The 27,488-nt window shown below is 44.3% G+C and overlaps 1 protein-coding gene across 16 annotated transcripts; it reads right to left on the bottom strand.

Annotated features, from left to right (window-relative positions):
• Nucleotides 1–1,863: 1,863 nt before the first annotated feature.
• On the bottom strand, nucleotides 1,864–25,547 carry GCNT1 (glucosaminyl (N-acetyl) transferase 1). Of its 16 annotated transcripts, none has more exons than XM_083464972.1 (4): nucleotides 25,186–25,241; nucleotides 12,200–12,260; nucleotides 11,779–11,963; nucleotides 1,864–8,970 (listed from the first exon to the last, which is right to left on the bottom strand). In XM_083464972.1, exon 4 carries the CDS (start codon nucleotides 8,896–8,898, stop codon nucleotides 7,588–7,590), a length of 1,311 nt encoding a protein of 436 aa, XP_083321098.1. In that variant the 5' UTR covers nucleotides 8,899–8,970; nucleotides 11,779–11,963; nucleotides 12,200–12,260; nucleotides 25,186–25,241; the 3' UTR covers nucleotides 1,864–7,587. The 16 variants fall into 16 exon arrangements, with proteins under 16 accessions (XP_083321098.1, XP_083321095.1, XP_083321102.1 ...); XM_083464969.1 differs by having other exon boundaries at nucleotides 24,775–25,219; XM_083464973.1 differs by lacking the exons at nucleotides 1,864–8,970; nucleotides 25,186–25,241 and adding exons at nucleotides 9,146–11,241; nucleotides 12,780–13,680.
• Nucleotides 25,548–27,488: the final 1,941 nt, after the last annotated feature.

Below are 27,488 nucleotides of genomic sequence, written 5' to 3'. Positions count from 1 at the left end.
TCAAGGAGTTAAAAAAAAAACGCCCAGCTTTTGCCTCTGAGAAGCTAGTATTTTCATTTTGGCCTTATATCAACCCCATCTGCAATCTGGAGTAGAGAAGAATGCTCTCATTCATTGAATCACTCCCATTTATTAGCCTCTTAAAAGTTTTCCATGATTTAAAGTTTCAGGACTTTTCTTTTAAAAATAAAATAATGTTTTTCTTTTAAATTAATGCTATGTACATTACTATGAAGCCTGAAATGTGACTGCCAGCCTTTTACAGCAGGACTTACACCAATATTTCCAGTCTCACTTTCCATTTGTAGAGAAGTTCAGGCTTGGCGTGCAAAGGAAACATGCTCTCAGGAGCCGATTTGGGACCAAGACATATGAAAATATATAAAGTTCCCTCCCTGTTAACAGAAGAGCATTCTCAGTGTGGCTTAGACATACGATCCCAAGGACCACAGCAACTTGGTATTTAATTAAAAATATCAAGAACACAAGTTTCCCAACACCTAAAAATGTAGGGTCTCATTAATAGTTGCCAAAAGAAACAAAGAGTCTCTGTTGCCTGCCCACAGTAAATACTTTCAAGGCCTCCTTTCAGTAAAGTCTATATATGCCATGGGCACATATACACTTTAAGGGTAAATCTGTGTGAATAAGCTAATGTCTGAAATGTATCCCATGTTGGTCAATATTAAGTTTTAGGCCCATCTGGTGGACTGGAACTCAGAATGCTTTTCCTTTTCTCCATGCAAGGCTAGTGTTGCCCTATTTATCCTCCACTCTTTTCCTAATTGCTGCATCATCCTAGAACTCTAAAGCCTTTCTTAGGGTGTAATCCAGTGGTTTTCATCCAGTGTGCCGTGGCACCCTGGGGTGCCTTGAATGGTGGTCAGGGGTGCCGCGGGCAACACTGGCCTCTGTCCCTCTTTCCTTCTCTCCCTCCTCGGATGCCCTCTCATGTCTCTGCCTCCTGAAGGCTTCCACAGCTGTTTGTTGCAGCAGCCCTGGCTACAAGCTCCGCAGGCGAATGGTGCCTCTGGGGCTGGCCAGGGGGTGCTGGGTGCCAGGAGCTGAGGCGGTCTCAGAGTAAGCAAGCAAGCAGGAGCCCAGCCAGCCAGTCCACCAGCCCCTGCTGTTGGGAATGGACAGACAAGTCCCAGGCCCCTGTGGGGAAGTGTCAGGAGACACCTCTCTTTGGGGCAGGGTGGGCCTGCCCAGAGGACTCCCAAGGAGAGGAGAGAGGAGAGGAGGCTGAGGGAACCCTCCACAAAGGAGGGTGTTCAAGAAAGAGTGAGAGGCTGCCAGCTCTGCAGGCAAGGGGGGACATATCTGGGCTCCTGAGCCCCCCAGGGGTGCCACAGAAAGAATGTAGTTGGTTAAGGGAGCCATGGACTCAAAAAGGTTGAAAACTGCTGGTGTAATCCAATTTTGCACTATGATGAGTTATCCATCTGCTCTGTACAAGCATTGCAGCTTGCTGGAGGGAGCAACCCCCATCTCCTCCTCCCCAGGTCCTGTTCTGGGGTCCCCCCAAGCCAATTTCCAGGGGTGCATAGGGAAAAGTCCTTGCATGATGCTTCTGTTGACAGTGCTTGTTAGATGAATTGCACTCTCAAAGTTTGAGCAACGGACTATGACATTCTAAGATTCTGCTTGGTGCTATTTTTCTAGAAAAAGAGGTGCCAGAACGTGCCACGAATGCCTCCCTTGTTCTCTTATAATGGCAATGGCGCCCACCTGAGAGGGACCAGAACTGACTTCCAGTGAGTTCTGGCTGAAAAATGGTATTGATTTTGCTGTACTCGAAAGTGTGCAGGAGTGGGTCTCAAACTTTTTCTCTGGGCCACTTTTTCAGAATAAAAAAATCACTTGTGCCACACCAATTTTTTTATTGATAAGAAATACACTAGAAAACAATAAGAAACACTTCCTAGCAGTGCTTGATTTATAACATAGAACACAACAACTTTATAATATGATCATGGGACATAAAGTACAAAATAATGCAGCTACCTAAGAACATGAACCATTCCCAAAATATGATTAGAAACGAGCCTCTTACATATGTACCTTAAGTATGTATACAAGCTCAGCAAGAGCTGTGAACTTGCTTTTGCCAGGTAATCACATTTATTTTATGTCTAATTTGAGACCAATTCTCATCTCATCACAAAAAAAGCCTTGGTCTTGCTCTTATTTTTAAAAGCTATCTATCCATAGGCTGAAAAAAATATTTTGATACACTGAAATGTTTAAATGTTTCTTTGATTGTCCTTGAATTTTCCTGGCACTCTTGCCATCCTCTCCCGCCACACCAACTTGTGTAGAGTATGAATATCCAACACAGAGCCCTGCTAGATGTTGTGGGGGCAGACTTCCATCAGCCCCAGCAAGCTGACCCAAGAGGACACTATCTCAAAGCCTAGTAAGTGAGACACTGGGCTTTGGGAAGGAGGTGTGAGGCTCCGACAGGGTCCTAGAGTTCTCCTGCATCCTCTCCAAAGTCTGCTTAGCATTTTCCCAGCTTTGGGAAAGAGATGGGAGGGCACTAGGACCCTGTAGAGCCCTCAGTGCCTCCTCACCTGACAAGGATCTGGGGTATGTGCCAAATTTTGGCCTCAGGCCACCATAGTACCAAAGTCCACCACTGATGGACTTTGATAAGGAACAGGTGTGCCACCAACATTGCTGTTGTAAACTCCAGTTTTCGCAGATCATTTTAACTTCTGTATTTTCAGCTCTTGGGAGTACACTGGGTACATTTCACACAGCTGTATATAGACAGACTTTACCACCATTGGTTGTTTGTTATCCTTTGCTTTGTAAATCATCCATTGATTTTTAAAAAACACATCCCAGTTCAACAAAAGCGGGGGAAATCTCTCTCTTTAACAGCACTGCAGCCATCTAGTTGTCATTTCCTCTTCTGCATCTGCCGATCTGGCCTGTGAACCAACATACTGTCAACTTCCATTAAGGCTTTAGATTGTGAATCTCTTCACTGAACAAGTACACACATTTCCTGTACCTCATTTTAATAAACAAGAGATTATCAGTTGGAAATATAGAATAGGACAACAAATATTCATATGGTCCTCTGTTTATTTAAACACAGCTTTCATTGATTTCACCAGAGAAGGAAAGCTCTTAGAATCTGATTCATTTGTTGTAAGGGGAAAGTTCCTCCAGCGCAAAAGTTCTTCACATCAGCTTAACACTGATGTGGCAGATCCATGATCATCATAAAACAGAGTTGAACAGAAAATAGAGACCCCTCTTTTCTCTTGAATGCAAAACTTTAGATACTGTTTTGCATGAGTCAAGGAAGCTAACCTCTTAATATAAAAATGAATCATATAAGTAAAAATGAAAGGCTGTTTTTGACTTCTGTGGTAGTTAAAAATGGCATGAAGATCAAATGCTTAAAGACAAAATGTTCTGTTTCCTATCATTTGTCTTTGCTTGAACAAGCGCAGCTATTAAAAGAGGAACAGCAGCATTTTATATATGCAGACAAACCCAGTGTGTTTGGATTAAGTATTTTATATTACAGTACAGGCACTGAAATCCCCATTTCTCCATACTTTTCAAATTACTTTTCTAATTTATATTTTTGCAAACAGTATACTTCCCCCTCCTTGCAAGCAGTATAGTAGATATGCAAAATCCCCCATACAGTGGTACCTTGGATTCGTTCCAGAGGTCCGTTCTTAACCTGAGGTACCACTTTAGCTAATGGGGCCTCCCGCCGTCCCACAATTTCTGTTCTCATCCTGAAGCAAGGTTCTTAACCTGAGGTACTATTTCTGGGTTAGCAGAGTCTGTAACCTGAAGCGTCTATAACCTGAAGCGTCTGTAACCTGAGGTACCACTGTATTTGTACCAACCACTCTTTAAAAAAATTCCACCACCCTGTTTGTTAGCTTTAAAACCACTGCAGAATCTTGATGAGTGTGGCAGATGCAAGTTGCAGAATTACACACATGTTCCGTATAACTTGGATACACTTCCCCAAGTATAGAACCCCAATTAAGATTCATAGTCTCACTGCTGCCTAACAGACTCTAGGCTGAAATAGCTGACTAATATAATGAGATACTTAATTATTTGAATTAGCAATTAGCATCATGTTGGGGATATTATATTTATTTTAAATACGGTACTAACACTCAGATAAGAGAAGCCATTTTTGGTATTTTCTCTCACAACGTAGGAATCTAGAATCTAATTTATCATAGCTGGACATCACAGTCAAAATGGCTTAAAAATAACATGCTCAACTTCCTTTGGTATTGCAGAAGATCCATATGGAAAAGATATACTGGTACAGGTTTAGTTGCACCAGCGTCAATTGCCTTTAGTTTTTATTCTCAGTGGCACAACCACAGTATGCTTACCAGGTCCAAGGAAACAATCACCAGTTTTAAAGAGAACCTTTCTTCCCATTTGTAAGTTCCATTTTCAGCAAGTGAAACATACAGCTGGGCTGGTGATGTAGCCTTCGCTTTCAAGCAGTGATTAACTGAAGTTTTACTTAAAACTGTGCAAGATGCAGCAGAGATCTCCTTATGACCCTGAAGTTAAAGTTTCACGGTTTTCAATAAAGCTCTTGTTCTCATGTGTGCTGTGAGAATGATGGTGGTACAGCGAGTGGGTGGTACAGGACAAGTGCTATGCCGTGTTGCAAACCCTGCCCAGTTTTTGCTCTGGCGCCACCTACTAGCAACATATGACCCCTAACAAATGCTGCCCCCAAGGGAATACAGCCCTCAACCCCACTGAAAATAGCAAGAGCAGGGCCAGCCCAAGACCTGAGGCAAACCCCAAAATGGGGGCCTCCTCCCCACCAGGAAAGACAAGGTGAGTGAAGATCAACATCAGGAACAAGGGAGTTAAAGAACTATCAACATTGCAATCTGCTGCCCCTAGGGACCCTGCCGCCTGAGGCGGTTACCGCACCTTACGGGGGGGGGGGGGGGTTAGCTGGTCCTGAGTGAGACACACTTCTAAGCAAGCAAGCATAGGATTGCATTGCAAACAACTTGGTCCCCTGCCAAGTTGCATTTTAAAGTTTTGCCTGGCTGTTGCAACACTACCCTTCTTTCTCTGCTAATGCTGCGCTAAGTGCTCAACATTGCAAATGTCCTATTGATGCCAGAAATGGCATCCATTCGAAAATATATACCAACTATATAACAAGAGCTGTGTGTATATAAGTAAGATTCTAGATGTTATTTGTTCCTATAGTCTATAGCAGAGGAGCCATTTAAATGTAATCACTAATAAAATAGAAACTTCATTTATAATCATCCTAAGACTTTCAACTATAAGGTTACATATAGCATCAAAATAAATTCCTACACATTTCCCCTTCCTTTATTGCACTGTTAAATGTGTTTACGAACACATTGCCCTTCAAAAGAAGTTAAGTAACATTATAAAGGACACCAGTTCAGATACATAGGATGACTTGCACCAGAGCCACAATACAAGATAATGTGGTCCTGTGTGCATATGTATGGCACATATTTGGAGTAGGTAGCTTCTTAGGAACAAGATAAGCAAGACATTTCAACCCAAACAGCTTAAATTAACAACCAAGTGTACTGTGAAGTCAGCATCCAGAGGCGGAGGGGTCAGTATCAGGTTTAAGAGCTCATACAGCCAAAATATTAGGTCTGAAGTTCATTCACAGGCAGAAAGAGCAAGAAAATGGTAGTGAGGTGGTTGTGGAGATGTTATGGTCTGCAGCAGCATTTCCAAACCTAGGCCCTCCAGGCACTTTGGACTACAGCTTCTATCAGCCCCTGCTCACATGGCTGAATGGTTGGCAATGGGAACTGCTGGCTGGTCTGCAGCAAAACTCCCTAAAAATGGCAACTGAGCAAAAGGCACTGGGGGAAACAGATGCAAATGCAGGTTATTTGTAACCAGTTCATAATGAGCACAGTTCGTATGCTCTAAAGAGGAAGGCAGGGCAAGAATCCCCAAAGCAACCAGACGCCTGTGCCTAAGATTCATTCTGCAAACAGCCTGGCATCCCGGCCACTCGACTGGGGGCGAGAGTCAGCAAAATGTGACCATACCTCCTCTTTGAGAAAGTGAGCTATGTTATATATAATAGGAATGCTGGTAGGTTTCTAGATCCCATTCTAAACTATAACTGGCTTTCTCCTTTTGTCTTCCATAGAAGATTGCTGATTTTTTTATACCATAGTGGATATAAAAGAGCAGTGCCGAAATATTACTGTTACAGAATTATACATAGTACAGATCAAGTGTTATGGAGCCAGAACACTTGGGAACACCTGAATCTTCAGTAGGGCATTTAAGTCCCCTCTGAATCACATGCACATCTTCAAAGCGACTCCCCAAAGGCCTAGGAAAAGATTCCCAGAGGCTTTAGAATGGTATTAGTTCTGAGAAGGGCTTCAGGCTGTAGGAAATGCAATCCATACTGGGGAAGACAAGGGCATCAAACCCTGCCTAAGATTCTCACACCAAATATGAGAAGTGAGCCTATGTAAATCATACCATGCCAACATCTGCCTCGCTGACCTCGCAGAGGTTTTTGAAAAAAGGAAAGAAAATAGAAAATAGGTTACACCAGCAACAATTCTGAATGTCATGTTTTGCATTTCACACTCATGCCATTGAAGAAAACTGTTTTAATTTATATTTAAAGTGTTCAGAAAGTCAGGACTAATATTATTAAGTTACAATATCACTTGCATGAAATATTCCAAGAGTGTATCAAGCAACAAACAGAAGATATTGTATACAATGAAGCATTTATACGAACACAATAAGGCACATTAATATTTCCCTGAGAATATTTTAGCCAGTAGGCTTTTGCTGCATCACTTTTGAACAACTACAAAATGTGTTAAGAATACAGCCCACTATTAAAATTTATGCATAAAAATACATAATGTGGTTTCTATGAAGTATGCTAATACAAAGCTGCTGGCAGAGTTTTAAAAAGTTTCATGGATTTTCAACAAAAGCAGGATTTAATTATTTGGCTCTAGAGATACTTGCGCAAACTGTAAATGTGAACTCTGCAAAAGTTGTGGCTTTGGCATTTCTCAATTTTCTTTGTATTTGTAAGTATAGTCCTGCTAGACAACCCATGTTCTATCCTATGATGCCTGCTCACTCCTGGCCCCTCCCTCCCTCCCTTCCTTCTAATTGCCATTGCTTCATAATTAATTGGGGGGGGGGATGCCCTTTGTAGCTGCACCAAAAAATTGAGAACACTGTTTAGATCTCTAATAAGATTCTTAAAGGCAGGGGAAGCTTTAGTCCAGTTTAACTGTTATGAAGCTCTTTGTTTCCAATGACCATACCAAATGTTCTGTTGTTGTCCATTACAACAGAATGCATATGATGGGAATCCTTTGGGAACAGCAGAAAACCAAGACAAAGTATGTAGAACAACATAATCAGCTAGTAAACATCCTACAAGGCTTGTTAAAAAAGACCAGCAAGGCGGGTGGAAGAGAGGAAAGAGGTGCACCGCACACTTAATCTCTAATATTTTTGACATCCTTATCAGAGGGAAAGGGTTTGTACCATGCAGATGGTTGCACTTTAATGGCTGTGCTGATACAGTGCTTTGTCTCTTAAATACTCCTCCAAGCAGTGAACTGCAAAGGGGTCATAGTCAGTGTCAAACTTGTTGGCAAAGAAGTGGTGTTTTCGTAGCATCCAGTTCAAGTCTCCCACTCCAAAGACACACACAGAGCGGATGTGAATTCCATTGCAAGGTGGGTATGGAGCACCCCGGGACACATCCCCCTCAAAGTAATGCCACTTAACAAACCTGGCAAGAGCATTCATGTCAGAGACATCATATTTCTCGCTGGCAGAGACTGCACCTGGAACCTCGGGAATTCGCTGAATAGTAGCCCACAAGTATTCATCAGGACTGTAAGTATCTTTGGCCCATTCTATAAAAGTAAGGATTTTGTTGTTCTCTAGGACATATTCAACAAACCTCCGACTAACAACAAAGTAAGCACTGCCAGAGAAAATGGGTGTATTAAGAGGTGGGCGTTGTTTGTCTATTCCCATATTCTTCACTTTGCCATCAACAACTTCATAATGCTTCTTCCATCGTGTCTCCTTGTTTGAAGGCATTTTCTCGGTTTCCAAACTATTTTCACCCTTGAGAGCTTTTAGTTTCTCTACTATTTCTTGGTTAGTCTTGATAGGAAAATCCATACCACAAAGATTGATCAGGTATTTCCAGCTTGCGCTCCTCCTGTAGAGATCCTTCATGCAGTTGAGGTCTGCTTGCACTCTACTCCACGAAGCATATACTACACTCTCCAACTGGCTGGCAACAAAGACATTGTCAAAACATGAAGCAATCCCCTTCACTGCAGCCAAGAAAGACTCAGGGGACTTCTTATCAACATGAATGCAGTAATAGTTTTGTGGTGCGTAAATCGATCTCAGAAGTCTATCAAACATGTTAATTTTGTGATAAATTACTATTGAATATGCTATGGGAAACTCAGCTTCTTCTTTGCTCAGAGGCTGCATAATATACTTTTGCCTCTTAATAAAGGAGTTGCAGTCTGTTGTCATGTTGATGTAATCATTTGGAGTTAGTTTCAGGCTCTTTTTAAAAGAAACAGTTAAGAGCTCCAACTTCACTTTCTGAATTTCCTCTGGATCTCCCTGCAATATCTTGGAGCAGTTGATGTTACTATTTGGGTATTCATCAGTTAGCTCCAGACGCCCATGATGTATGTAGCTTGGCTTCTGATGGATTTTGATAAGGGACAAGGTGCCTGCTGTAAAAATCAACACCAGTAGAAACTTGAAGCGTAGGTTATGACAGTGACGAAGTTTCCTTCTCAGCATTTCAGAGTGTGTTTGCAACCTCCCATGCATCTAAGAGACTTTCTTCATACGCATGATCAGGATCCAGCTTCAGAGCCTTCTGTCTGCATTTCTCAGAAGTTCCTAGAATAGTGAAAGTACACATAAATTCTAATGAAAAATTAAATTCTGCATTTTTTATCTGTGTCACAGATAATCTGTGGAATGTTAAAGGTGCAATGCTTATTCACTAGTAGTTCTGTTGTGTCATTGGCATGCCCAGTCCAGGGCCAGTCTAGGGTCAAGGGTAGCCAGATACTATGAGCTGCAAATCCAATCAGCCCAGCCATCATAGCCAATACACAGGGATAATGCGGGTTGTAGTCCAAAACAACTGAAGGGAATCGTGTTAGCTATCTTTGGCCTAGGTTGTTGTCCCTCTCTCTATATATATATGGCCACTTTACACATTATGCTGGGACCTCTGAGGAACATTTGTCATCTCATAGTCCTAATTAATTTATAGGAAAAACTTAAGGTATGCTACATCATCTGTTCTGTTTTATATCTGCTAAAATCAAACATTTTAGCTACAAAATCATTCTAATTATCAATGGCTGAACAACCTTCGGGCTCCTACTGCAAGTTTACAATCTAAAAATTACAGACAGGAAAAGAGGAAAGTAAGTAAGTAAAAAGGAACAACAACTGATTTGATAAGTTTATTATTACATTTCTGTTCTGCTTTTCCTCCAAGCCACTCAAGGAAGCATATCAAGTTTGTGTACAGAGCAAGGCAGACAGGTAGTGAGTGGCTCAAGGTTGCTTCGCTTTACGGTTGAAGGGGGAGCTGAACTTGACTCTTCTTTGTCCTAGTCAGACACTCTAACCATTATTATACCTCTGACCCAGAAAATATCACATGAATTAAGGACAGTAGAAAATAGAAGATTAAGAAGCTGCTTAAATAAAGACAAAGAGGAAGCAAACCTGATATCAAGAGGAACAGATGTCTGAGCACAGGATGCAACTAAAGTGATGGGGGTGGGGAACTCTGAGAGGTATTTTAAAATACAACACATGTGGTGATGTGGGAGGGGGAGGTAAGAAAAGATAAACCAGTGAAGGCGCAAAACTACAGAAAGTCATGCAACCTGACAATAGTTACTCAGAATCCTAATTCTGTTCAGTCGATTTTGCTCTCTAGTAAGCCTACACAGGATCAAGACTGAGCCAGGTCATTTTGCTGCTAGAGGCAAAAGAAAGAATGCCCCCCTCGGCAGCCCCCTTCCCTTAGTCATCACCTGAGGCGACTGCGGGGGGGGGGGGCTGTTGAGTGAAAGGAGGCCAGAGAGGAGCAGATGGCGAGGGGTCGCAGGGGAGGAGGCAAAATGCTCCTCAGAGGCCAGATCCGCTGCCCCACCCAGCCTCATGGGTGGGCTGGTCATGCACTGGGATGGATCTAATGCTGGTCCTGGAACAGACCTGTTGAAATTAATGAACTTAACTAACTTAGGTTCATTCATTTCAATGGGTCTACTCTGAGTAGGACTAGCACTGGTTACAACCCAAAGGACTGCAACCCTAGACACAAAGTAGCTGCAGTAGTTTATACTGGATAGAAGCAGTGAAGAGAAACTAACATAGAATTGTTTAACTGGTATAGTTTTCAACCTTTCCTTTGATATGTTTCCTTTCATATCCAACTGCAACAGTTCTTGTGGCCAAAAGTCAATAAGCTGCATGATCACATGTTAAGACTGAATCAAGCAAATGGATCTCCCATGAGTAAAAGTAGTAGGTCAATGATGGATGTAAGCTGGCACAGAAGACCAAGTCCTTTTGTCTAATTAAACATAAATCTGAGATTTCTCATGGAAATAAAATACTAGGATGTTTAGAGACAGGCTGAAGTCTTCTGATTTTAAGGGACTAAACAGCTGACAGTGCATGTATTCAATCTGTAATTATTGTGGTTTTTTTAAAGTATCCTAGCATTACATTTGACACCACAGAATTAACAGTGATTTAAACTGAAAATCTACAAAGAAAGAGAGATAATGAAAGTTTTCTGAAAGCCTTTAACTTAAAAGATGGGTGCTTGGCTAAACATTAATGTTACTTTAAACAAAAGTTTACATTCTTTGGAACCTCTAATTATATTCTTATTGAATCAGTCTGAGAAAAAGATCACTTCTCATCAAGTTCCAGCAGAAGTTTATAGCAAATAAACAATCAGCACAGAGAATTAGGTATCATTCATTTTACCACCAACTCATTTATCTATGGTAACATATATTCCATGCACATCTAGGACCAGAAGATCCGAAAGTAGCCCATGAAGTCCCATTTCTGAAGCTAAACAAATGTGGCTAGAGTGCGAATGGAAGAACCTGGCAGAAGCTGCCCTGAGTTCTGAGAAGGAAAGGCAAAAATACAGTATTTCACCACATAATCACCACAGATTTTACGCTAAATTTGTGATGCAAAAAAGGGGGTGCGACCATTATATGAGGCCCCCGCCTGCGCCATGTTCCATGCCAGACTTCCGGTAGCTGCTGCCCCAGGGGGGCTGTCTGGCTGTTCAGATTATTGTCCCTCCACCCTTGCCATCTTCACCCCAGACCACACAGAGGTGGTGGCAGTGAGCAGCTTCTGGTCTCTGAACCCACACCTGCCCTCTGGCTCACGTTCACTGCCCCTTTCGTGGCAGCTGATTTGGAGACTGGGGAGGGCTTCTTCAGAAACCCCGTAAAGAATCCTCCACTCCACAGCTTCAGATCCAACCTCCCCCCCCCCTCGCTTTCATGTGAGGGGTCCTTGGTTTCCCGCCCCAACCTGCTGCCTGGCCTCTGGGAGATGTTTGATATGCACCTAGAGGTGGCTGAAGGTTCTGCTGGGAGCAGAGGCAGACGAAGGGGTCATGGACAGGTGTTGGAGGTGGTTGCTCACCGGCTGCGTCCCCTTCTTGGGTGGCGTATCCCGGGACGCCAACGCAGAACCCTCGTCGTTCTTGTGCTGCTCTTCAGGCAAGGCAGAGCAGTCCTGCAGCCGCTCCTGGCCGTTTGCCACAAGCCCAGGGACGGCCTGGGAGTTTATGGCTGAGACGGCGAGGAACGAGGGGAGCGGGATGGCAGCTGGGGGAGGAAAGGAATTTACCATGCCACTCAACCAATTTTTGGACCGAAAAAACAGAGTGTGGCGATTATGTGGTGGTGACAATTCTGCAGTGAATTATGGTACAACTTTCAGACTTGGGAAGTATAAGGTTAAATTACAGAAACTGACTAACATGTTGAAGTTTGACCTCTTTTTACACCCCACTGCCCCTTCCTTCCTCCTTCTTTCTTCCTGAACAGCAATCAGGGTTCACCTTTGTTTCGCCCCAGCCAACATCCTGAAGAGACCACTGTGTCAATTTTCCAGGCAGAGACCTGTAAATGATGAACAAAGTCCTGGTTAACGGTCTTGGCTGGAGTTAGTGCCATGAAGTCCACACTGTTCAACTCCCTGCTAGCAAGGTAAAGAGAGATTGATGAAAGACTCAACTGTTGCTACAGCACATAAAAAGCAACCTGGCTATATTAATGCCCCCTCCCACCCTGCTAATTTATACTGACTTCACTGCCACATTCTGCATACTTTGGGTTTAATTCTGATGACAAAGATGAAACACAGAGATGCCAATCTAATTTGGCCTTCCTTGTAATCTCTCAGAAATGTCAAGGCACAGAGAGGAGTAAGGACCCCAACGTACATCCTATAAGAAATAAAATGAGTGCCTGCTCATAGAAGAATATTTCAGGGGGGAGGGGGAATGTGATTTTTACAGCAGCATGTGAAGGAGCAGGTGGCCTGATGTTTCAAGAAGGCAAGGAAACACCTAGCAAAAGATTTGAGTCACAGGATAGAACATTGTAAGTAAGAAGAAAATTGGAAACTGATCTGCTTACCAAGTAGTGTTCACAGATTTTGCCTGTGGCAAGTGACATGCTCTCCTTGAAATTCTGGATCTCCTAAGTCAAGAACAGGGTGTGCATTCTGCTTCACACATAACTAGAGAATCCGCAAGAGCAGAACTGTAAGTCACGTGCTCTTCTGTGGCTTCTGCTGAGCTTTCAGGCCCAGTTTCAGAGCTTACCTCATGAACATGGTGTTATAACTGAAGTACGACTAATGGCATCTTGAGCCAAACAGTTCCCACTTGGATTTCAGTAATCGTGCTGAAATGCAAGCTTAAGAGAGGAACAGAAAAATGACAAAGAACAGGAAAAGATATAAAGGAAAATTATAGAAGCATGCAAGGGCATGACATTCTATGAACAGGAAAATGGCATCTGTGGTTTCTAGCAGTAAGTCCATATCACAGGGCGCCTTGCCTATATATGACTAGAAAAGGAGAGTGTAAACAGAGACTGAGGTTCCACCATCTGATCGTTTTCCTGGTTGTTTGCTGTAACCTTTCCTGCTTGGGCAAGAAATAAAACTTTGCTTTTAGAGAGTTCCCAGGTGTCACTCATCATTGCTCGTGAGTAAAGGACTCGGCTGTGCAATGGACATTGGCTGGAGTTTCCTCAGATCAGTGGTAGCAAGCAGGCAACCAGGGAAAGACCAACAGAACGCATGAGGATTAGGAGGCTCCCCTGGCACTTTTGTCTTTAGGTGCCAGGAAAAAACATTCCTCTTCTCTCAAGCCTTTGGCTGATTAAAAAATCTAGGGGCTTTTAAACTGTGTGTGAGGAGGGTTATTGCTTTTGCTACTGTGGTATGTATTTTTGGGTTATATTGTACTTCCTGTGATCCTTGGATGAAGAGTTGTATAGAAATGAAGAAGATGAGGAAGATGAGGAGGAGGAAGAAAGAAGAAGAAGAAGAAGAAGAAGAAGAAGAAGAAGAAGAAGAAGAAGAAGAGGAGGAGGAGGAGGAAGCTGCAGGTGGGAAAAAGCTGAATGACCATGATTCTGCAAGTCACAGGGCTATGCAGGATAAAAATGGGGTTTCCAAAGACTTTTAAAAGGATTGCGCTGGGTGCTTAAGCACTCCCTAAATGTTGTGTTGCTGCCACAAACTTGTTTGGTCCACTATACAAAAAACCCAGCAGCCTTGGACATTGTCAAATCTTTCATTCAGTTTGGGTTCAACAGCAAACTCCAACTCACATGGCATAGTAAGATATATACTGGACCTGAAAGGCATTTAAATCTGAGCTTGCATTTTAAGTATGACTAAGGAAGAATACATTGGGTGTGTATGTGTATGTCTGCCTACTGACAATAATGCTTCGCCACTGTTGGAGTGGACAATGGCTTTTACATTTTTAAAAAGAAGTGGCTACTCTTTAACACATAGTGGATCTTGATTTTTCATGTTAAAAGATGCAAAAGCGTTCAGCAATAACAAATCCAGCGTCAAGATTTTTAGTTCGGCTTAGCATGACTGAGCGAAAGTACAGGTTCTGTGAGTGAAGACTGAAGCTACAGCATGACTTCTCTGCTCCGGGTGCTGCTGCTCCACTACCCAGGGCTGTGCTCTCTTCAACCTGGGGCTCGTGATCTGTCTCACTCTGGACAAACCATGGGCTGTAACCATCTGTGGTTTGTCTGCGGGAAACAAACCACAAAGACAAGTTCAGGCATAATGCTAAGTTGGTCACACAGAATATTGATCTAGATAGCAACACAATGGATGCGGAATTTTAAGCACTGTTGAAAGGTTTTGAAGAAAATGACCTTAATAAAGAAATGATAGAAAAGCAGGAGAACCACTACATTTCCTCCTAATAGACTATGGATACCTATAGTCTCCATCCTACGTTGTCCTACTCACATAGGTGATGCAATTGATGTAAATCCTTCTTGTCCAGTTCTTGATCAATCCTCCCCTCACTATCGCTCGCTCGCTCGCTCCCTCCCTCTTTCCATGCTGCTGTCTATCAAACTCCTATTCATGTGTTCTTCCCTCTGGCTGGGTAACCATGAACTTCATTGCAGAATACAAAGTCTGCTAGAAAACTTAGAAATTAGGATATGCTGTGGAAATTAGAAGTGCTGTTTGAGAATCAGATGGGTAGAGGAGCTTAGAAAGAGGCCAAATCTTCTGTTTGGATGATTGATGGCTTTGTCAATGCAATTACAGCAGTCTTATAAGTACTATATTGCTATCTTACTTCGAATCAAAATGTAGTGATATAGAGCAAAGTTCAGACTAACATTATCTTCCATATAAAGAAATTATGTGCTTTGAATGAAGCACCATACAACTGATTGATTTGCTTCAGTTACAGTCTTAAATCTGTGGTCTTTATCACTGGTCATTCTTTATTCCCTGAATTTCTGGGTTGTTAATGAGTGACCCCTGATTAGATGACCACATTAAACACAAGACTGTTCTTTCTTGCCTTCTCTTGCATTGTGTTCCTGTGTAGGATTCACTCTGGGAAATGAATCAGTGGGACCTTCACGGTGGAACTATTCTCCCTCCTCCACATCTTTTTAAAGAGGGACAGATAAGGGGTGTCAAAAAAAGAAGGTTGTTGAAAACAAAAACCATGCAGTGCTTCTAACATTATTCCCTGCCTATGTGCAAACCACACCTTAGAGATACCGGCTATTTTAATCAGGAATCAGAATGAAGTCACCTGGTATTAATTCAGCTGCAATCAACATAGCCAATGGTCAGAGGTAGTGGGTGTTGCAGTTCAGCAACACCTGGACTATATATATTTCCAACCCTGAATTATAGGAACCATCCTGTGTTACTGACCATCATTTTTAACCTATTAATTTGCATAGTTTACAAAAAACGCAGAGCTGAAGTTATAAGAAAAGGGATTTGTCTTTACTCTTGCATAATAGGATCATTTAAGCAACTTAAATATGGATTCCTTAAACCTTATGTTCTTATTGCATTTTAGAAGGCTTTTCTCAGATTAGCCCTATGACCAACTAAATTTAATCTTAAACTCAGAAAATGACATTATAGTACTTTAATCGTTAGCTGTCTTTGTAGAAGCGTTTGGGGTGTTGTTTCCTATTTAGTAAAATTAGGTTTTTAAAAAGATGAAATAAATATTAGCTAAGCTCTAAAGGAGCCTTTCCATTATCAAAGGTGCCCAGTGCCCCATTTGAAGGAAATGCAGCCCACCAAATGGTACTTTCAGGAGCAGTCGGGGGGATTTGGGGGAGGAAATCGGTGCCAAGTGTTCTGATTTTAATCAACACCATACTGGGGGCCAGTGGCTGCTTTACCTTAAAAAGAAAGAGGGTGAATTAAAAATCCCTGTTAAAGCACAAAGTGCACTGGGTGACAATGAATACTAAGACATAAAACAAAGTTTTTAAAAAATGGGACTGGGATTGATTGGGAAAGCATGGAAAGCATTCAAACAGGTATATATTGTGAAAGGAACAAAACACGAGCTGGACTGATGTGATCAAACTCGTTGTCAGAACTTACAAAGTTCTTACTTCACCACCAAAAGCTTCACCCCCCCCCCCAAGAAGTGCCATTGGAGTGCTGGGTGAGGTGAAATTCTAGACCTGCAGCGGTCATTCTTGTTATATGGTGTCCTAAGTGATACGGAGGGGGGGGGGCATGTCTTCTTCACCTCCTTCTTCGCTACAATATATCCATTTATTTCCAGTTGTCAATGTCAAAAGGGACTAAAATCTATAAAATTCATAGAAAATCAACGTGCCAATTTGCTCAATTTCTCTAGGACCCCATGACACCTCCCCTGTCCTCCATAATCCCTCAAGCAAGGTGTCAAGACCCTAATTCTGTCAAATCACTCTGCCAAGCCTTTCCTCCGGGCAATGCCAGGTGACAGACTATGCATACCGTATTTTTTGCCCCATAAGACGCACCGGCCCATAAGACGCACCTAGTTTTTGGGGGGGGAAATAAAGGGGGGAAAATTTATTTCCCCCCCAGGTGCGCTGCGCTAATCCCGAAGCTTGGGGCGTGCTGAGCTCAGCGCGCCCCAAGCTTCTGGGTGCCGGCAAGGTCTCCGCTAGCCCTGGGAGAGCCGGGCGCCTCTCCCAGGGCTAGCGGACCGCTGCGCTAATTCCGAAGCTTGGGGCGTGCGGAGCTCAGCGCGCCCCAAGCTTCTGGGTGCGCGCAAGCAGTCCGCTAGCCTTGGGAGAGCCGCGGGGCTCTCCCAGGGCTAGCGGACCCCTGCGCTACACCAGAAGCTTGGGGCGTGCTGAGCTCAGCGCGCCCCAAGCTTCTGGGTGCGCGCAAGCAGTCCGCTAGCCCTGGGAGAGCCGCGGGGCTCTCCCAGGGCTAGCGGACCCCTGCGCTACACCAGAAGCTTGGGGCGTGCTGAGCTCAGCGCGACCCAAGCTTCTGGGTGCGCGCAAGCAGTCCGCTAGCCTTGCGAGAGCCGCGGGGCTCTCCCAGGGCTAGCGGAGCACTGCGCTAATCCCGAAGCTTGGGGCGTGCGGAGCTCAGCGCGCCCCAAGCTTCTGGGTGCAGGCAAGCTCTCCGCTAGCCCTGGGAGAGCTGGGTCTCCCACAGCTAGCGGATAGCTTCCTGAAGCCTGGAGAGCGAGAGGGGTCGGTGCGTACCGACCCCCCTCGCTCTCCAGGCTTCAGCGAAAGCCTGCATTCACCCCATAAGACGCACCCACATTTCCCTGTTCATTTTTGGAGGGGGAAAAGTGTGTCTTATAGGGCGAAAAATACGGTACATTGACCATTGTCTTCTCAGGATGTGCTTATCTGCGCATATCTCCAGCTCTCTGCATATTTCCCCCTCCCTCCTCCATATCTCCAGCTCTCTGCATATTCCCCCCTCCCTCCTCCATATGTTAATCCAGTGTAACCCAACCTCTTCCTAATGTATTCATGATATAACTGGGATGTATTTTGCACTGTATTCTGGGATATGGAGGGAAATTTCAAAAGTTCATGTCACCCCTTTCTCACGGTTCAATCTCGCCTTGAACCTGTTGCGCAATAAACTTGGATCTTCTGCAGTTTGCTCCTGTCTCCGGCTGAGCTCATTTTCCTCCGCAGGGACCCGCGGACCTAGTCCGACGAGCTGGGTGGCAGAGCAGCCTTGCACCCAGATTTTACCGTAACATAAGTAATAGTTGCAACAGTTTGGAGACAGTTTCACAGAAAGTCAGTTTCCCAGAAAGCCAGATGAGCCACAAGTAACAAGATGAAAGGAGAAGAAAATGAGTCAAAACTTGAAGAAACAGAATCAAGAGTAGCCAGAAAAAGATAAAGACAGTGACGGAAGCAGAAAGGAATAAAAGGAAACTGGATCATGAGTCTGGAAGGTCCTGAAAGAAATTATTCCTAATGACCAGAAACTGGGAAGTATATGAGGTCGGAAAGACGTCAAAAATATGCAGTCTGCATGTGAGAAGAAAGTCTATACATGTAAATTCTCTATGCAGACAGGGGAAGGGAAATCAGCCAGCCAGCAACAGCAAACTCAGGATCTCCCACCCCTCAGGTGAGTAGGAGAAGCATGCCAGAGCAGAAAGTGGATCCCAAGACCAGAATTCTAGTCTCTATGTGTAGGTGGATGGGTATATTGTAGTCTCCAAAAAAGAGGAATAGATCAAAATATTCCCTTTCTGAATTCAAGGAGAAAAGACCAAGGGTGAAAAGAAGTGCAAAACATGTTGTTTTCTTTTATGAACAAGGAGAAAAATGACACTGACCAGAAAAAGAAAGAAAGAATAACCAGGATATAGTAAAGACAGAGGAAAACATACACAGAATCATAGAACTGTAGAGTTGGAAGGGACCCCTAGGGTCATCTAGTCCAACCCCTGCACCTGGAAACATGACAAAAGATACTTACACATTCCAATGTCATTTATGCACATATCACAGAAGAGAAAGATGAGTAGCTCTTAAAACAGCTAGTTATCATATTTGAGAACTGATGCTACCTTGGCAGCCTATTAAAAAACAACTATAGTGCCCACCATTAAACTTGAGGATGAAATATGCACTCACATAATTTTATGTCCAGGAAAATTAGAACAAACCAGTTTGAGAGTACACTTTGTGGAAGAAAAAGGAAATTGCCACAAATCAACATGGTTTAACAAATTACCGTATTTTTTGCACCATAACACTCACTTTTTTCCTCCTAGAAAGTAAGGAAAAATGTCTGTGCGTGTTATGGAGGGAATGCCTACGGGTGGCATGCGTACAGATTTTCCTCCTCTAAAAACTATGTGTGTGTTATGGTCGGGTGCGTTTTATAGAGCGAAAAATGCGGTATTATGACAGACAGCAGAGACATTCTTGGTAAGGAATTGGTTCCAGCTAATTAAGGAAATGCAATTAATTTTGTTTTACTTTTAAGGTAGACCCGGTACAAGTTGTTGTTGCTGCTGAAGTGAAATGTGGATTAGAGAGTGCTACTATAAAACATATAAGCAGCTGCCTAAAAGACTGCATGCAAAAGGTATTAGGAATGGAAAGACAGTGAATAATGCTGGTCAGTGTTTTCATTAAGTGCTGCTGATAACACACTTTCAACATGAAACAGAAAGAGGGACTCAAGAGATAAGTCTCTGAATTCTTAAAGACTGAAGAGCTAGCAGTGACTGAAAGAGAGTTAAATTCTTTAGGCTACAATCCCAGCCTCACTCTTTGATATAGCAGAACTTATTTGTGAATAGACACGACTAGGATTGCACTATCAGTGTAGAGTGCAATCCCTAGAGTAGTCATGCTGGATAGTCTGTCATCCTCATATTGCACATGGCCAAGGGCTTATACAGGCAGCAACAATTTTAGGTACATCCAGTTGATGCGCGACTGCCAACATGCGGGTCCTTTTGGACCTGGAAAGGGGCAGAACAGAACGGGGTGGGTAAGGGTGGCACGCTTATATATGTTCTGCTGGCATGTGTAGGGGCCAGGAGCAGAACCCCTGTGCAAAATGATCACCACCTGTAGTAGCTTGACTTAACAGTGACTTGCCCTTGACTCTTCAGTTTTGTTTATGGCTGAGCCAATATTTGAGCAATATTATTCACAGATCATGCTTTGAATATGCTTCAATATAGCTAGTAACAAACTAGCAGGAAACTTCCTTATATCTAATTTAGTATTGTCTACACTGAAAGCAGCTCTCTAGGGTTTCAGACAGGGTCTTTCTCAGTCATTCCTGAAGACTGAACCTGTAATCTTCTGCAGGCAAAGCACATGATCTGCCATCAAACTGGCAATTCTTGAAATATTGCGGATTGCAAGAGAAAACTAAAATCCTGTTACTATATGGTAAAAAAGGGAGGAAATACAAAGGTAGGTTTTACTGACAGAATAATGACTTATACATAATAGCATCAGTTACAGATAGGTAGCTGTGTTGGTCTGCCATAGTCAAAATAAAAAAATTCCTTCCAGTAGCACCTTAAAGACCAACTAAGTTAGTTCTTGGTATGAGCTTTCGTGTGCATGCACACTTCTTCAGATATACTGAAACAGAAGTTGCCAGATCCTTCTATATAGTGAGAAGGTGGGGAGGGGTATTACTCAGAAGGGTGGTGGGAATGGGAGATTGGCAGATAGCTGAGATGAGCCTGTTGACGACTCTTAACGACTGCAATAGGTCTTACAGGAAAAGGCAAGGGGTGAGAAAGTGAAAAATGGCTTAGTCATGTATAATGAGATAAGAATCCAATGTCTCTGTTCAGACCAGGTTTCTCCATGGTATGACCTTACACAGCATAGCATGCACTGCAAGTGTGATTTAATGGTTACTCACAGCATTATGGGATCATTTCCTGTGCCATCTTCTGTTAGTATACTTAACAATATTTGTATATAGAATCCATAAGGGTGAGGGAAATTATAGGGGTCCTTCTCAGCTGGGAGGTTGGGCACCCATAAAATGGTGAAAAGACATCACTGACGGCATCCAGGCAGGAGAGGCAGAGTTAGGGGAGTGCAACTGGATCAGTCATACTGGAAGCAGAGCCTTGGCGCCACCACCAGGGATGCCACAATTATGATTTAGAATGGAGTGTGACAGGTGGAGGGGCGCTGAATTTTGGTGCTGTACAGGGCACCGCTGAAATTTAAGACCCCAAGATCCACCACTGCACACAGGGACAGATCGAGGCCATAATGGTGCCTGGGATATGGCCATAGTAATAGAAATCTACACAGATAACATTTTGTCATAATTAATACTATGGCAAGGAGTTCTGTAGGATCTTTTTGCCTCTTAGAATTCCAAAATGAATTCAGAAGGGAAGATTATGCACTGTTCCTTCAAGCTGGTGAGCATTTGCTTACGAACTTTCCACAACTAAAAGATGTCCTGGTTATTATTAGTATTCATTCTTCCACAAACTAAAAGAGATAATTTCCAAAGAATGATGGCTACTAATTGCTCAGTCCCGTTTGGCCTGGGCCAGTCAGGATCATGTAAAGAAGGACAGCTTCTGCAAGATACCACACCATTGTTCTAAAAAGAATGTGACTGGAAGTGCCAAAGAAAAGTTCTTACAATGGGGAAAAGCTCCAGGGAACTCTTGCAAACACTGCTCTTGCAGATTATACAGACTTGAAGTTTATGAATACAGCAGAGAACAGTCATATAATAAAACATCACCACAATATAACCTCCTTTAAAAGGTAGTGTTTCAGAAGGGTATTTGTGAAAAACTGGGTGGGACCAGACAGCAATCATAAACTATGCAGCACTGTAACTGATCATCCCTTTGTGATTTTGCACAATATTTGTATTCATAGAATTCTTCCCTGTGGGGGACTTCCATTAAGCCCTATCGCTGTTCAGTCTCCCTTCTTGCCTATGGGGCTGGCTTAACACCCTGACAGGAGCTCCACTGAAACAGATGGTGGCTGTGTAGCAGGAATGAGATGACAATCAAGGCTTCCACTGACACCACCTTATTAAAGTTCCTGAAAAGAAACCCAAGCTTACCCTGACCATCCCGCGATGGCAGGATAATTACTTCTTACAAATTAAAAAGGAAGAGAAGAGAATAAGAGAATTTTAGCAGAAAGGATAAACCAGCCAAGAGCTACCCAAAACAGAAAAGGCCTTTGTGCCTCGGCACAACAGCTTCTATGTTCTTGGCGAGCCTGAAATCTGTTACCTCCAGCCTTATTTAGAAGACCTGTTTGGAACAGCACAGATTCCAAATGGGCCACTCACACCCCTGTTTAAAAGCCACCAACCCCTCCTCTTTCTTTTAAACAGATACCCTTTTCAGAACACCCTAGAAAAGGAGGTCTGAGGCCAGATCAATCCTGAATTGCCTGCTCATGACTGCTCATCATAAACAGCCAATGGGGAATAGCTAGGTATCTGCTGCCCTTGAGCACCAGGGATGCTATTTAAGACTGGGGGCTTCAGTTGATGGGAAGTAAGGAAACAGTACAAGTAAATAAATGATTTTTAAAGCATGTTTGCTTATACACATGCACATTTCAAGTTAGCACCCAGCTTTCCCACAAGGTAGTGAAGTAGTCAGTCCTCAAGAAAGTATCAAGAAAACTTAAACAGAGAACAAAGATTTTTTTAAAAAAATGCTTGACTATAATTCTGCACACAGATCCTACTTTAATCAGAATGGTGGCATCTGCCCATGAACTGGTAGGTGTAAGAATGCAGGCTTAGCTACTTTTCTAATCCACCACTTTTGTACTCTGAAAGTTTGCACAGTATTTTTAATAGGCTGGAAATGTGCCAACCTCTTTGTCCAAGAGTGTTGCTTTACAGATCAAACAGAATCATTCAGCAGCTGCAGCTGCATTTTTTTAACAACTCCTCCTGAAACACCTGTGTGAAGGTATGTTTTAAAAAAGAACGAACACATATTCAACATGCTTCAGGACCTGCTGGATAGCTTTTAACTACACTCATGAAACTTAAATTACTTTCAATCATATTTGCATTTAAATTAAGTAATCATCCCTGATGAAAGCTGCCAGATCATCAGTAATAAGGGCAAGGGCATCGTTTATGGTGTACAATTGTACCTACCTTTGTTTTACCAGTTACATATTGAGCGGAGATTGTTCTAAATAATGGGTTAGTGTATCCACAGTCCCAAATCCTTCTGGCTAATTTAAAACAAAAACATCATGGCTATCTGACCAATGCTGATTACACTGCTCTAAATTTAGCCCCCCTCCCCATTTTATTCTACATGCCAGAGGGGAGTCCCAGACAAAAAGAAGTGTGCAGAGCAAGTGATGCAACTCTAACTTTTGTACAGGAGGCTATATTCCAGGCATGTGCAGGTGGAAAGTTTCTACATGTGCGTACACACCCCAAAAAACCCCCACATTATCTCTCCAGGTTTCATCCAGATAACATCACAGTTGAAGGTGACATTCCAGCTCAGAAAGAGTCCTTGAAAAGGTCACACAGCAGCAGGGCCAGTGAAGCGTGAGGTCTGAGGAAGCAGGGGCTGGAGGAAGTCCAGAGGACTAGACAGAGAGGCTTGGTGGGTGGAGTATATTTGGTCCCTGGGCCCAAGATTGCCCACCCCTGCCCTACAGCGTTCTACACAGGGCAAACAAAGCAGATGCCAGGCAAAGAAGAAAACAAATCCAAACCTGGCATAGGCTTAGATCAGGGGTCACCAAACGTTTTCAGCAGGGGGCCGGTCCACTGTCCCTCAGACCTTGTGGGGGGCCGGACTATATTTTTTGTGGGGGGGGATGAATTCCTATGCCCCACAAATAACCCAGAGATGCATTTTAAATAAAAGCACACATTCTACTCATGTAAAAACACACTGATTCCTGGACCAACTGTGGGCCGGATTTAGAAGGTGATTGGGATTTAGAAGGTGATTGGGCCAGATCCGGCCCCCAGGCCGTAGTTTGCCTACCCATGGCTTAGAACCATATTCAGAGGCCTGAGGGGAAACATTTCAACCTCCCAGGACACTGGTTTTAAGAGGCTGTTTTTCATGCAAATAACCTCAAAAGAGAGATTTTCCATCACTGAAGGACAAAATTATGGTATCACCTGTGGTGTGAATAGTTCTCATTAACATGTTAATTAGCTGACCAAGGTAAAGGTATCAGTACTGCTGTGTGAATGCTCACTGGTCTTATTTTACATATATTTAAATTTTAATGTTAATTGTCAGTTTTCCTTTTTTACACTGTGATTTCATCAGACCTCACAATATGAGGATGGTAGACCTACAGCCATGTGCATATATATTCTTGCTGACTTCAGATAATACATACATCATGCATCTCACAAAGTGGCCTCTAGTCCATGAAAGTTGATGTTATAATAAACCTGTTAGGCAGCAATCCTAACCCTCCATACCTGAGTGCAGGTCACACTGAATTCAACAGGACTTAATTGGCTAGGGTTGCACTGTGAGTTGCTAAAGCTGACTGCCTTGTTGATACCTCTCCAGAAATCATTCAGCAATGTAGGGCCTGAACTGAAATTATGCCGGCAGGAACATCAAGCAACCCATATATGAACTCAAGCAAAACAATTACAATATTTGGGGGGGGGGGGGAGACATCCTGCTGTTAAACCAGAAATCCATTTTTGAAACTTCTCTTTCAAAGGAGCCACTTGCCTCCCCCGTGTTCCTTTGCCGGCTGATAACGACTCTAGTTCGAAGAGATACTGGCAGGGAGTTAACGCTTATCAAAGCCTCACAGCCATTTCCGAGCACACCATTTGCACCCAGTTCCCTTTTCTTCTTAGCAGGAATTCCTCCATGAAAGCGGCTTCCCCTCCGCCCGCTTCAAGCCCAAAGACAGAAGCGAAGCTTGTCTTACCTGTATAACCTTTCCACTGATAATCGTGAACGTGTGGAAGAGCTTTTTAGAATTGAATGCCTGAATCAGATCCCTCCCCCCCGAACACGTGAAGCTCGGGTGCAGCAAGCAAGCAGATGCAAAAGAGCTGAGGATCGCGCCTCCCTCGCCCGCCTAGCGCAACCCGCTGCGCGCCCACCTTCTTCCGCGCGGCTCATTCCCTGGCGGCGCCTGGAGGAGCGCAGCGGCGGGAGGAGAAGGCGCACCTTCAAGTCCGATTGGTTTCCTTTCTGTGCGGAGGCGGAAGCGCGAGCCTCCCCGCCAGGAGAGCCCGAGTTGCGCGGCAAAGGGAGCCAGTCAGCCGGCCGCGAGTGGCGCGCATCCTCAGGAGACTCTGCCAGCCCAGAGCCAGGAGGGCGAGGCGCCCGGCTCCCCGCTGCACCTCGCCTCTGGCTCTCGCTTCTGGCTCGGAGGCGCCTCCCTCGCTCACCAGCTTCCCCCTCGCCGGGCCTGAAAGCCCCTCCCCGCCCAGGAGCCCAGAGAGCAGCCTTGCGCGCGCTCCTGGCCGCGGAACCCTCCAGGCGCGCCGCCGCCGCTCCCGCCCAGCTACCTGCCGCCGCCGGGAACCCCGCGCGTGGCCGCCTTGCGCCAAAGTGGGGCGGCAATCCTGCGCGCACTTACCGACTGAGCGCCTCCAAGGGCGCAGCATTTGCTCTTACTTCTATCGCGGCTGACAACACCGTCGTAGCGAACACGGAAATGCCGTTAGAACGAAGCATTAAACAACAACGCCCGAAATAAAACAGCAACAGTAGATTCCGCCAGCTGTGCATTAAATCGCAAGTGCCTGCTGGGCAAATGGAGCGGCTTTTACCTTGTGCCTCAAAGTGGCCATTGCAGGGGGAGAACAATGTCAGGCCGAAGAGAGGGCGCAATCTGGAGGCTCCTTCCACCTGTGCTGCGCCTTGTGTTGCCACCTGGCTAGCAAAGCTAATGTTGGGGCAACAAGAAGGGCATCTCTGGTTGATCTTAGTAGTTAGGTGGGCACTGGTGGTTGGTGCTCATTGGGCAGGCAGTTGGAAGCACAGCCAAGGACAGGCAGAGCCGCCCACGACTGGTTGTAAGAAGGCTGGCAGGGAGAGGCTGGCTAAGGTTGTTGGCATGCTGCCCCTTTCATCCTAACAGTATTGCTGAAGGTGGGGCAATACTGGAGAAGGTGTTCCTTCAGCTACCTGGGCTCAAAGTCATTAGGGGCACAATAGGACCAATACTTTGAATTGGGTCCAGTAGTTCACAGACAACCATTGCAGAGATGTGATGATCAGAGTAACATGATCTCCTCTCTCCACTCCAGATACCAGCCAAGCGTCAGTATTCTGCAGCTTCTGGACAGTCTTCAAGGGTAGCTCCACATACGATATGTTGCAGTAATCTAAACAGGAGGTTATTAGTGCTTGAGTAACTGAGGTGAAGCTGCCCCAGTCCAGGAACAACTGTAGCTGGTGAACCAGCAGGAGGCAGGCAAAGGTAGTTCTTGCCACTAAGACACTTGAATCAAGAAGTAGAGGCAGATTTAGGAGAGCACAACTGGTTCTCCTGCACTGGGCCCAGAGGGCACCGCAGGAGGTGGCACAACAATGAGTTGGAACAGAAGACAAGAGGCAGCGGTTGCCTAATTTTGGCGTCACACAGGGCACCACTGAAATTTGAAAGCAAGGAGTGCCACCAAGCTATGAACCCGGTCTGTTGGCAGGAGTGCTATCCCAGGTCACGTCAATTCTCAGGATTCAGCTGCAGTCAATAGTGATAAAAATAAAAGTCCATAAACTACCAGTATTTGCTCTTATTGTAATAGCACCATCACTTTGCAGCCCTCCAGATGCTGATGAACTCCAACTACCATCAGCCCCAGGCAGCAGAGCCAATAGCAGGGATGATGGGAATTGTAGTCCAAGAGCACCTCAAGCTTAGCTTCCTGTACCATACAAAATCCCCTGGGAAGCTGAACAGTTGAGAAATGTTTAGTATGCACAGAGTTCATGAATAAAATACCTTTACTTTTAGTTCAGTGACCTGAACCAATTGACCTACTGTAGGTATGTTTCTCACAGACATAATGATAGTGAAAGCTTCCCCAGCCTACTGAGATCATTCCAAGTGAAGATCATACTGGAAATGCTTTATGTGAAACACTTCCCAGAATTTTTCAGTATCAGGATGCAGCTTGAGTTGGTTTGGCCACTGCTGCACAAAAATATTTTGTGGAGAACTTTTCCTGTCTAAAGGGTGGCAGGAAAATCTATTTAACCATCTAATTTGGCAAGGAAAAACAGGATAGCTTGGATCCAGAGTTGTGCAACCCCTGTAAGTAGCAGCAACGTGTATGCAGGATCACTGGGGCAGTGTGCCGCAGAGTTGCCATCCTGGCACCAGCGTTGCTGCTACTTACAGGGGTGGGACAGGGTGGTGGCAAGGTCAGGGTGGCACCCCAGGGGAGCCACCCGGGCACTCTTGCCAGCACACCCATGCAGCAGCACCCACTCGCTGTCCAGGTTAGCAGCAGTCATGCTGGTGTTGGGAGGGTGACTCTGGAGCAGCACCCCACTGTGCCAGCTGCTTCTGTGTGCATGAATGTCTGTGTGTGGATGTGCAGGTGGGGGGACATTATAAGGGATGGCCCCACACACTTTTGCATTGGTCTGGACCACCACTGGCATGCAACCCATGCTTCTCCCTCTCCCCCATAGGTCACCTACAAGGAGTTGAATCCATGTCCCTGGCTTATACTTTTAGCCTTTCCTGCAATGTTTTCTTGGGATGGTAGTCATGCCTTTATTTTTTCAGGGCTCCTTTTTATGTACAGCTGCATGAGAGGGGTAAAGACAACAGGGACAATTTTTTAATAGCATGGAG

This window comes from Podarcis liolepis, assembly GCF_965112155.1.
Source record: "Podarcis liolepis genome assembly, chromosome: 11".
In the NCBI taxonomy this organism is placed as follows: domain Eukaryota; kingdom Metazoa; phylum Chordata; class Lepidosauria; order Squamata; family Lacertidae; genus Podarcis; species Podarcis liolepis.
This window is presented reverse-complemented; position numbering and strand designations above follow the sequence as displayed.